Source organism: Chanodichthys erythropterus, chromosome 9 (assembly GCF_024489055.1).
Source record: "Chanodichthys erythropterus isolate Z2021 chromosome 9, ASM2448905v1, whole genome shotgun sequence".
Lineage (NCBI taxonomy): Eukaryota > Metazoa > Chordata > Actinopteri > Cypriniformes > Xenocyprididae > Chanodichthys > Chanodichthys erythropterus.
Window position 1 is genome coordinate 23,917,340 of NC_090229.1, and position 11,982 is coordinate 23,929,321.

General features: G+C 38.1%; 1 protein-coding gene across 2 annotated transcripts; it reads right to left on the minus strand.

The window, feature by feature from the left end:
- Window positions 1-865: 865 nt before the first annotated feature.
- On the minus strand, window positions 866-9,232 carry LOC137027189 (DLA class I histocompatibility antigen, A9/A9 alpha chain-like). Of its 2 annotated transcripts, XM_067395103.1 has the most exons (8): window positions 9,071-9,210; window positions 4,827-4,938; window positions 3,490-3,747; window positions 3,133-3,411; window positions 2,653-2,943; window positions 2,282-2,407; window positions 2,107-2,151; window positions 866-2,010 (listed from the first exon to the last, which is right to left on the minus strand). In XM_067395103.1, the coding sequence occupies exons 1-8, from the start codon at window positions 9,074-9,076 to the stop codon at window positions 1,988-1,990; spliced, it is 1,140 nt and encodes a 379-aa protein (XP_067251204.1). In that variant the 5' UTR covers window positions 9,077-9,210; the 3' UTR covers window positions 866-1,987. The 2 variants fall into 2 exon arrangements, with proteins under 2 accessions (XP_067251204.1, XP_067251206.1); XM_067395105.1 differs by lacking the exon at window positions 4,827-4,938 and having other exon boundaries at window positions 868-2,010; window positions 9,071-9,232.
- Between the last annotated feature and the right edge of the window lie 2,750 nt (window positions 9,233-11,982).

Genomic DNA, 11,982 nt, shown 5'->3' on the forward strand with positions numbered 1-11,982 from the left:
ACATAAGGACACTACCACCACCATGTTGCACTGTAGGCACCATGCATTTGTCTTTGTATTTCTCACCTTTGTGACACCATACAGTTTTGAAGCCATCAGTTCCAAAAACATTTATCTTGGTCTCATCACTCCAGAGTATAGAGGACCCTGGCAAACTCTAGATGGGATTTTTTGTGCCTGGGCTTTAGGAGAGGCCCCATGCATGTCATTCCTCTGCAGTGTACTCCATATTGTGTCACGGGAAATAGTCACCCCAGTTTGACTTTCTACTTCTTTGGATAACTGCAGTGAACTTGCATGCCGATTTTCTTTAACCCTTCTCATCAGAAGACGCTCCTGTCTAGGTGTTAACTTCCATGGACGACCTGGACATCTCTGTGAGATGGTTGCAGTTTTTTACAATTTTGTACCACTTTTGCTACAGTATTCTGATTGATAAGTAAAGCTTTGCTGTTCTTCATGTAGCCTTCACCTTTCTGGTGTAAAGAAATTATTTTCTTTCTCAGGTCTTGTGACATTTCTCGTCCGTGTGGTGCCATTGCTGACAGCATGAAATGGGCAGGGGTTTTAACAGCCTTTTATAGCCAACTGTCTGCTGGACACCTGTGTAATGAATAATTGTGCTTGAATTCTTGTTAAATAGACATTTGTAGTCTAAAATGTTGCTTTGCTCCAGAGACTTTCAGTTGGGTGTACTCATTCTTGCATCACCCTAATTTGAGTAAAACTGAAAATTGTGTTCTTTAACTTAATTAACCTTACTTTCATGTTATAAGTTAAAAACATCCTATATAAAACAGTCTTGTCAACATTTTGAAAATTGTATTTGTGTTCATTGAGATATTGTTTAAAATGTTACTTTTCAAAGGGGGTGTACTCATTTACATTATTAGTGGAATAGTAACACTAAAACCAACTCACAGGAAACCGAAAGATATGGCAAATGGGCGGAGATCAAGAGGGGGAGAAGTACGTTAATTTTGAATTTGAGAATTTGCAAAATTGCATGTTTAAGCAATACACTGTAAACCCTAGTACTCAAAAAACTTAATTGGTTTGAGTATAGGACAAACTTAAATTGAACAAATTAGTTCAGTTAAATTAACTGCTATGAGTATTTACAACTTTCTTTTTCTTTTGAGTTCACAGCACTGACATTTTTCAAGTAAACTGAACTGTTTCAGTGTTTTGAGTTGTATGAACTTGGTTTGAGAACAGGTGTTACATGTTTAAGTTACTGTACTCATTTAACATGTGCTATACGGTGCTATTGTTAACACGTTAGCAAATTAGCAAGTTAGCATTTTTTTGTATTTTCTTAGGGTTTACAACATAACTCAAAATATGTAACTGATGTAACTGATTACCTTGAGTTAGCCCAACTTATTCAAGTTCACAGTGTACCTAGATTGTACATTAGGATACTTTCATATCTCTATTAAGTACACTACCATTCAGTTCAGTTTATAACACTAGTAGATAAATAGTATGTAGTTGAAAGCATCCTGTGCCTGGAGTGTCCCAACAGTCCTCAGTCAGCATATTGATGAATCCCTTGCACTAGATAGGCATTAGCATATAATGATAAAGGCCATACCATGTTTAATTCACATGTATAATACAGTAAAGATTTCTAACCATATTTGCTTTAATCGAACATGTATTTGAATGGTCATTTTCATTTCCAGCAAATGGTTTTCTCTAATAGATATCACAATTTTCTAAAGGTAAAGTTGTTCTGCATGAACAGTACAGAACAGCAGAATAATAAAACACAGATCAACTTGGACAAGCAAAACAACAAAAACAATGAAAAACAGCCATATGTTGCATATAATTGTACACTATCTGTTATTGTAGTGTAACTTTGTCATTTTAATCAAATATCAATTGATGGTCATAATCACAACAAAACCTGATGGTATCTCTGAGCAAATGCTAAGGCTTTTTAATTTTAAGTTTTCATTTAATATAGGCCTGTTTAGACTCATGATTCATCTTGCGTGGAAGCTGAAATAAAGAAAAAATGGTTGTCATCTCCAATTTTAACCTTAAAATGAACATATTGGTGAATTCATATTACTTCATTAAACATAGTGTACTTACATGGAGTAAGGGAGTAATCACTCTTTGACGTCTCAGAGCCTCGTCCTGAATAACAATGGCACAGTTAAACAAAGAACTCTAGAAACATGAAACTGCATTGGGGTGAACTTTAAAAGTGCCTCTAAAAGAAATTATGTTTGGTTTATTTTCCTAATTGAGTTTACAAAACATTTACCAGCAGAACCTTTCTTCTTCCTCCATATAATGAGAGCAGTTATGAAGAGAACAGCCACACACATTAACACCAGCACACTGATAACTGCAGACAGACTGAAGGATCCTGAGTCAGATTCATCCACATCTGAAATGAATTAAAAACAATAATAATTTTAAATATAATCAATAACAGTGAGATAAACAACTGGAAAAGAAAGTTAAATAAAGTTATTAAAACATTTTGTTATTCATTGTAATATTCTAATAGTACTGTTCATTTGCTTGATATACAAAATTTTATTGCCTTGTATAGAACTGTAATAAACCATCATGAATCTAATGTCTTATTGTTCAGTTTTGTTTCATAGAAGTTTATTAGTTTTTCATTACCAAATGTAATGTCCAGTTTGTTGTCCAGATTGAGGTGTTTCATTGTACAGTTGTATTTGTGTCCTTCACGTAGCTCTTCATCATTGATCACCAAACTCTTCCTCATCTGGTAAGTTCCATCTCCGTTGGGAAGAATCTCTCCTCCTGTGATCTGATCATCATCCACAGGCTGATCATCTCTGAACAGAGTCAGGTTAATGTGACGGGGGTAAAAACCAGTGGCCAGACAGCTGATCTGAAGCCCTTGAGAGTCTGTGAGTGTCTTCTTCATGAGTCTGACTCTGGGTTTCACTGCAGAGAAGGACGAGAAGACTTATTGTTGTTAAACTGTTGCATCAGTTATTTATTTATGGTTCTCATGTTTCATAAAACATCAGAAGCACATGTATTTTCTGTCAGCACAGCTGTTTGGGTCATATTTGTTGATTGTGCTTTTTTCTATCTTAATTATTCTGAAGTTAATCAGGTTAATTGTCTCACCTTTTCTCATCACATTGTTCTTTTCCATATTCAGGTACCTCCGCAAAACTTTATTGCAAATGGGATGATAAACATTTTCATATAACAATTTTATATGAAGCTGTTTCACTTGGTCCCACGGTATTATCCATGGCTTTTTCACCTGGATAACGTTTTTTTCCAGGTCATATGTGAACTCCTCCACATTTTGACTATCAAAAGCATCCCACAAATGAAATGGACCTGGTTTATCATCATTCAACAGTTCACATCCAGCAAGTCTCTGATGAACATGTACACCTTTAAATAAAGGGAAAAAATGTATTAGTCCTCACTGATGATTACCCTCTTACTGTCTAATAGTGATATAGTTCTCACCATCTGTGTGGTTTAGGAGTTCCTTAACATAAATATCACGAGTTTTCATATCATTATATACGTCTTGAAATATAACACCAGCATCACTTTGCTCTTCATCATAATATTTTGAGTCACTGTTAGTACGATGGACAACTTTCCATGTGGTTGAGTCATAATACATAATTTGCAGATCATCCAACATCACCAAAACACTGAACTCAGGAAATGGTGTCTGTCCAACTATATATGTTGCCAAAGCCATCAGTGAGTGAGAACCTGTGGATACACAAGGACAAGAAAATAGTTCAGTGTCAAATCAGGCCATAACATATAAATTACAGGTTTATCTTCCTCAGGCATTATAACTAAATATACATATGATAAATATTCCATCACATATTTCAAGTTGCCATCCACATTAAAATATATGAGAATAAGGTTCATCTGTTAAGAACCGTGTACTGAATCATGTACTTGATGTGGAACAGTGAAACAGAAACAAAAAGAGGCAGGATGAATCAAGAGATTGACAGAATAATAAACAGTATTAATAGGCAATGTTGAATCAGAGACCAGTTAATTTGAGTCAGAGTCCAGGCCAGAGACTGAAAAAGATTGAGTTTATAATAAGACCATGATACTACAACACTGTCAACAATATTTAAAAAAAAAAAGCAGCAGGCAGCCAATGTGCAAGTTTACAATTATTATTAAAAAAAAACATGAACAGATATTTCACAAGTATTTACAATTGTTTACCAGACAGATTATTATAAACCTGAGCTGCTCTTCCTCCAACTTCCAAACTCAGTATTTCTCCTTTTCTGTCATTCAAAATTAGACTGTCCAACATTCACAGACAAAATATTAAAAAAAACTCCTGCAACATTAAAGGGATAGGTCACCCAAATATGTAGGCCTAAATTTACTCACCCTCCAAACCTGTAAAAGAAGACATTTTGTAAAACATCTAAGCAGGGACGGACTGGGACTAAAAAACGGCCCTGGACTTTGACTAGGCCCGGCCCAAAGCAATCGGCGCGCGGAAACTCGACAACAACAACAATAATGCCTGGCATGAGTGTCACAAGACTTTAATTGTGGCTCATGATACTATACCATCCAAATTATAGCAATAGCAATGATGTTGACTAGATGTTGTGTTAAAAGCATATTATTCTAGATTAACTTGAATACTCATATAGAAAATGTTGCGACATTTAGTGGCTTCAGTATCTAAATTCCGCAATTTTCTTTTTCTCTCGCCTTCTCAGCCCCACCCTTTTCTTTCAGTTTTTTACCCGCGGCCGCATTATGCATATTGTTTGTTTGTTTCTATGCTTCTTCTATCTTACATCTTTGCTGTTGGTTTCTTCCTACTCTTCCACTTCTTCTTCTCCTTACGTGGCGGCCACGGCCAGTGCAGCTGGCATCCAACTTAAAGGTGCATTGCTGCCACCTACAGTACTGGAGTGTGAAACAGATTAGTGGGGGGAAAAAACAGGTGATGACTGGGTGCATGGCAGGTGGGGGGCCGGCCCACCGGCCGTCCTGGAGTACCGGCCGTTCTGTGATTCTCCAGATCACACAGATGGCCAGTCCGCCCCTGCATCTAAGTGGTTGTTTAAAAAAAAAAAAAAAACTATAAGTAATAAAATGACAATGATAAATGATAAAAGAACTATTATATACAGGTTAACATGAATGATGCATAATGTATAATGAATTCTGAAGTAAAGGTCATGGTAACCCACTAGTAATGACTGAAGTATTACCAAATCCTTCAGAAGGAATTATAATTATATAACTAATTATTTGGATCATTCTAAAGTGAAAAACATGATAACTCTCTAGTAACTACTGATGTAATGATGGGTCAGTAGAGAGTGGATCCATTTGCAGCTTTTATTTATACGTAGCAGTATACAAACAAGGGCAAGACAGTACCGTAAACAATGGTTGGGGCTGGCAGCAGGGAATCAGAGTCGGGTCACAGGCAGAGATCAAGACAGGCGGCAAACAATCACAGAGAAAATAGACAGGCAGGAAGCAGGTTCGGCAGAGATAAACAGTCCAGGTAATAACAAGATATCAGTCCACAAAGAAACGCTCAGAAATGATCACCACAGCAAATCAAGACTTCACAAAGGGGTGTGTGTGTGTGTGTGTGCATCTTAAATAGTGTGAGTGTGATATGGTGCAGATGCAGGTGTAATCAGTCCCAGGAATGCGGGCCTATGGGAAATGGAGTCCGGATAGGTGTATGTCAATATTCAGGCGACGGCTCCCTCCAGGCAGCCCGGAGGATGCACCGGAAGAGCTGCATTCGTGACAACTGAAGTCATTTTAAACTTTTTAGGTTTTTGTACTGTACATTTTTGTACAGTAATTCCTTCTGATGTATTTGGAAACACTTGAGTCAACACTTGAGGGGACTTTATCATGGTGTGCTGTAGTCCGTTTATAGCCTAATTTTCCAAAAGTCTATGGGAAAAATGCATAGGCATTCGATCGAGGGAACCCGTGCGCCACTTACTTCCAGGTTGGCCTACAAAAACACGCCATCCCTGAGGTACTCTATTCTTCAGTCATTACTAGTGGGTTACCATGATCTCCACTTTAGAATTGATTATATACATTATGCATTATTCACATTAATTATGAACCTGTATATAGCCCTTTCGCACGTAAGTTTAAAATATTCTGTCTGACCCCCCAGCGTGAGTTTTTTAAGGCGACCGTTATTTAGAACGTATCACTTTATGGTTTCCATGGTGACGCGTCATTGCTTTTTACATGATACACTGCAGCACTGTATGAATGATGATCTGCTTTCATTTAATTTTTCCTTTTTTATTCAAAATAATCACAAATTTGTTAACTATAGCATGAAATATCTAATATTCAGATTGCCAAATATGTGCAAGTGGATGTGTTTTGCTCCCTTTAAGACAAGTCATTTCACTCGTCGGCCATCTTTGAAACGCCTCTCGGGCATCCTGGGCACCATGCAGCTCCTATCTCTTTGAATGGGGAAACATCAAATTCTCCAAAACTGTTCAACAAACTTACGATTAAATTTCATATTTGAAATCACCAATCAAATCAAACAACAACTGTCTCATAAATTGTTTTCCAAATGCTCGAATCATGACGGTATTTTTCAGGCTGGATCAAGATAATGCGCATGCGCAGACGTAAATGCGTGTCTCCTATGCCTCATTTCGGAGGCGCGCGTCTGACTGTTTCTATAGAAACCGGTGCTTCTAACGGCCGCTGCAGTGCGATGAATTTACCAGTCAGTAGCTGTGTCTGAAACCGCTCCCTATCCACTATATAGTCCACTATATCGGGTGTCGGCCATTTTATAGTGGCGTCCGAATTCTGAGTGAACGACTTCATTCCCTACATTCGTTCACTACTTTATACCCACAATTCTCTCTGATTTCGAGTGTACATTCCATGTACACTTGCTGAAGCACTATTTCCCAAAATCAAATTTTTTAACCTTTTTTTTTTTTTTTTAATCACTACTTGAATAAAACCTACTAAAATGTAGGGGGACATTATTACATAAATTAATTAAAAAATGAAATTATATTAATAAAAATATTATTTTTATTATTAAAATATTATGTAGGCGTTAAATCAATTTAATGTGTTTTACTAACAGCAATGTGTTTTAATAATTTGTGGCACTGTTAATTCATTAAACTTTAAAAGATGATAATTTAGTGGATGATTTAAAAAAATTCGTTAATCATAGGTAGCGTTTTCAAATCATAACGGTCGCCTGAGGGTGCTCAAAGACCACGTAATCTGTGAGCGTGAGAGTTTCTAACAACTTTATTAAAAAGGATAAATACATGAAATTATGTACACTTGTTAATGTGTTTATTTTTGTTTGCAGTATTTTATAGTATTAAATGATTATGAACACATTAAGCATGACAAAAAAAAAAATTATACAATCGATTAAATTACAAAGCTGGCACAGAGGCATGTATGATTACAAAATGAAGTCATATGATTGTTATCGTTATTAACATTGTTTTATAATGTAAATAACATGTAGGATAAAATAGTTTTATTGCGTGTCGAGCCGTTTCTGAGATAGATATCTCCGACGCACAGCATGTATGTAATATATGAAAAGTGCTGCGCGCGTCCGTCTCTGGTTTAGCGCCAGTCAAAGCGCGCACGCACATTTGAATTTGGCAGTTGGTCACGTAATGCACTAAACATTCTAATCACACCGGTGTGATCGTACGCTCCTGGGACCAGCCAGTGCCCAAGGAAGTCGACCGGAAGTTGAAGTTGGCCGCGTGCCGCCATCTTGTAGCAGAACTTCACTTGCGTTAGCATCCCATTGACTCCCATTCATTTTGGCGTCACTTTGACAGTGAATAACTTTACATCTGAGGCGTTTAAAGACTCCATTTGTCCATTATTTATTTCTAAAGATACACGACAATGTATAAAGGGCTCCATTGCCTTCTATGTTATATTATGGCCCCGTAGAAACAGTTTTTGTAAAAATAGGCTAACGATTGCGTCGTAACCACTCGACTCTCTGTCGCACAGTAGAGAAATTACCGTACAAACAGGAGGAGAAGCTCGCAGGCAATCGGGGAGACGTCAAGAGAGAAGCCTACTGGCGTTACATTTTAAAATGCTATACAAAATAATTAATCAGAATATTTACTCCTGCTCACTCACGCCAAAGAACTCCCCGCTCAAGCTCGCCGTCTCTGCAAGATTAACGATGGCAGTTTGCACGCACAGCTACTAGAAGATTTACATCTGTCAGACAGGTTGCTGATGTCATCAAGCTTAGTTTGAGTCTGCGCGTCAGAAACGGAAGTGCTAAAAATCACTAAAAATGCGCTTCACTTGACTCAATTGAGTTCCAATGGGGTGGCTGTGTCCATTTCTTTTACTGTCTATGGGACAAGATTGATCACACCGGTGTGATCGTACGTGTCAAAGTGATAGTAGTTCTTAGTAGTTCTCTGGGAGGTATGAAATATTATAGTTACTGTTTGTTTGGTTAATAGTGAATTACCACCTTCAACTGAGCACTATTAATTTCTAATTCATTAATCAGAGTTTTGTTGTTAATAGTAGTTACTAGAATGTTAACAAAGCATTACTTATTTGTTCCTGTGTTATTCATTAATGAAGGATCAGCACTTGACACCTCCCTGCTTGTGCCTGGAAGTGCAATTCATGCTGGCCTTTTTAGGTTTATAGGTAAACCATTTGTAAACAAGTTTTTATTGTTGTTTTTTTAATTAAATAAAAAGTAGTATCAACCTTCAGGCCAACTTATCACTTAGATTGGACACGACCATTTGTAAATCCTCTTCCAATTATTTTTAGCTGTACAAAAAAGCTCGTTTTGCTGTTTGATATTGCAAACTGGTATTTCTTACCATATATGTATTATCGTAATTATAGACACACTGCTTTGTAGCACAAATACTTTTACCGTTTAATGCACTGTTGTTTTTCTTCAAGGCAAATGAATCCCACACATTCACATAAAATAATTCCGTGTTGCAAAATAAGGTGAATAGGAAAGTATTAATGAACTTACCTGCATTGACAACTGTCAAGCATAACAACAGATATGCAAGCTTGAGCATTCTCTAAATGAATGAATCCAGGCGATGTCTGTAAAAACAAATTTAAAAAATAAGCGCATTCACACGTATCCCTACATAACACGATTAACACGATTAACACAAGTCGATGCAAAATCATTTTTCTATGGGGTGTGTTTTATGCACTTATGGGAGGTCCATAATGCCATCACTGCCACAATAAATTAATATTTTACCCATGTGTTTTTTCTAGATTTTCTTATCGTCCCTTTCTTATCTTTCTTATCAATCATTTTTAACCTTTTGCTTTTACTTTCCTATATGTTCTGATGACATTGAATATATTCTTGCTACATATTGTGTATTGTGTACAAAGTTGTATGTCTTTGATGTCCTCTTCTGTTCACAAGCATTAAAAAATAAAAAATAAATAAAAACAAAATCACTAATTTTCTCCTGGAGATTAAGGACAATGTGCAAATTATACAACATCAGAGTTTCAATTTTATTTCATTTTCACAAATATAAACAACAACTTTAAAGATGAACACATAAATTCAGTAATTATAATCTATAAACATAATATTCTGGATTGTGTCATTCTGAGTTTTTACTTTTGATGTCTGCTTTTGAGGTTTAGGAAAACAGTGTGACTCATAATAGACTATCAAACTCAAGTGAATCCATTTTACTTCACCTGAAAAGTGGTAAAATGGCAGATTTTTGTAGGCTATCTAAGATCTGGTCTTTAGTCTAATTTTATATTTCTTCCCCCACTCCAGAACCTAGTATCTTAATATTGCGTTGGATAACGCAGGTGCTACACATTGGATCACAATATGAACATGTACTCTGAATTTTATTCTTAATATTTTTATGGAGCTACTGTTCTGACAACCCAAAACTTCTAATGATTCAGTAATGATGATGAACTTAAAAGATTATAGACCACTTCCCACAACATAATAGCAATGCCATTAATAAAAGGTATAGGCTAGCCTAATTAATTGACTACTTAGTATTTTCTCGTTTCAGTCAAAACACATCATTGATTTGATATTGTTATTTTCAAATCAGCCTTCAGATTTATTTAAATCACAGCCTGCTAAATAAAACAATACGAAAAAAAAAAAAACCCTTTATTTATTTATTTATTTATTTTTTTTTTTACAAAAATAAGGATAAATGATTCACAGGTAAGATAACACATCTCATATAGCCACCTTAGCAGCTACCAACAACAGTCATTTAAAATGCAGAAATGTAAATAAAATATTATAAACATTAAATATTATTTGATATTTTAAAAAATAGCTTGATATTTTACCCACAGTCTGCCCTAGTCTGCTTTCCGACCTGCAGCTGAACCACAAATGATATACATATTTTTCCACCATCAAATATTATTGATTCGCATTCCACAAATTTATAAATAAATTAATTATATAAAACTATACTGTCAGTACACAATAGTTACACAAATGAATTAAATCAATCAATGCATTTATTTCCATTCAAAGGGACGGAAACATTAGGCTTAAACAATTCCTTATCCAGCAAATTCTAAACCCGAGGTTCTCAACTGATTATGGTTGGAGCTAAACTCTGCGGGAAAATGGACCTTGAGGACCAGAGTGTTACGGATCCCTTGTTTCCCTGGACTCCATATCCCATGATCCTCCTGTTTCTACACCTGCACTCACTTCCCTCGTCAGCTCCTCATCATCACAGATCACCTGCACCTGGACTCTATCATCTGCACTCCCTTTATATGGCACTCACTCCCTTCACTCCTTGTCTGTTCTTAATGTTGTAATGTGTGTTTATGCTTCGGCTCCGTGTTGGATCATTAAAATACCCATCATTGTGGATTTCCGTATCTGCCTCATCTCTATTGCATACAGCACCGTAACAGAAGAACAGACCTATACCGCTGGATATCCACAAACCAAAAGATGGGATTGTTCCTGATTCCTGTGGCTCCAGCTCCCCCACAGCCTCTCACTCCGACATCAGCGGCTGACCAGCTCGTCAGCCTCTTCCAGGTGGGTCGTTCACTGGAGAGGTATGTGGAGGAGTTTGTTGAGTTGGCTTATTTGACAGATTGGTCAGATGCTCATTTGATCGCCCTGTTTTTGGATGGACTGGACGAGGACACCATCCGTTTTTCTGAACCTGACGATTATGTTTCCTTAGCTGATGCTATAAATTTAGTTTTGTATTTAAATTGCTCCAAATTCTTTATCCAAGAGGTTCAGGATGTTAAGTGTTCCTCTCGTCCAGTCCTTCCAAAAACACGGGCAGCCTGGCCAGTCTGCCAAGCTCCGTCCTCCTCCTCATACCCCTCCAGTGAACTTCCTGCCTGCCCCATGCTGGACCCACATTCCTCTATTGGGCCCAGAAAGCGGAGGAGGAGGAAAGCCGCTCCAGTCTCTCCAGAGCCCGCTCCAGTCTCTCCAGAGCCCGCTCCAGCCTCTCCAGAGCCCGCTCCAGCCTCTCCAGAGCCCGCTCCAGTCTCTCCAGAGCCCGCTCCAGTCTCTCCAGAGCCCGCTCCAGTCTCTCCAGAGCCCGCTCCAGTCTCTCCAGAGCCCGCTCCAGTCTCTCCAGAGCCCGCTCCAGTCTCTCCAGAGCCCGCTCCAGTCTCTCCAGAGCCCGCTCCAGTCCCCACAGAGCCAGCTCCAGTAATTGTATTTGAGGGAATGAACTGGCCCTCAGCTCCAGCCGCCGCCTACGAGCCCTCAGCTCCAGCCGCCGCCTACGAGCCCTCAGCTCCAGCCGCCGCCTACGAGCCCTCAGCTCCAGCCGCCGCCTACGAGCCCTCAGCTCCAGCCGCCGCCTACGAGCCCTCAGCTCCAGCCGCCGCCTACGAGCCCTCAGCTCCAGCCGCCGCCTACGAGCCCTCAGC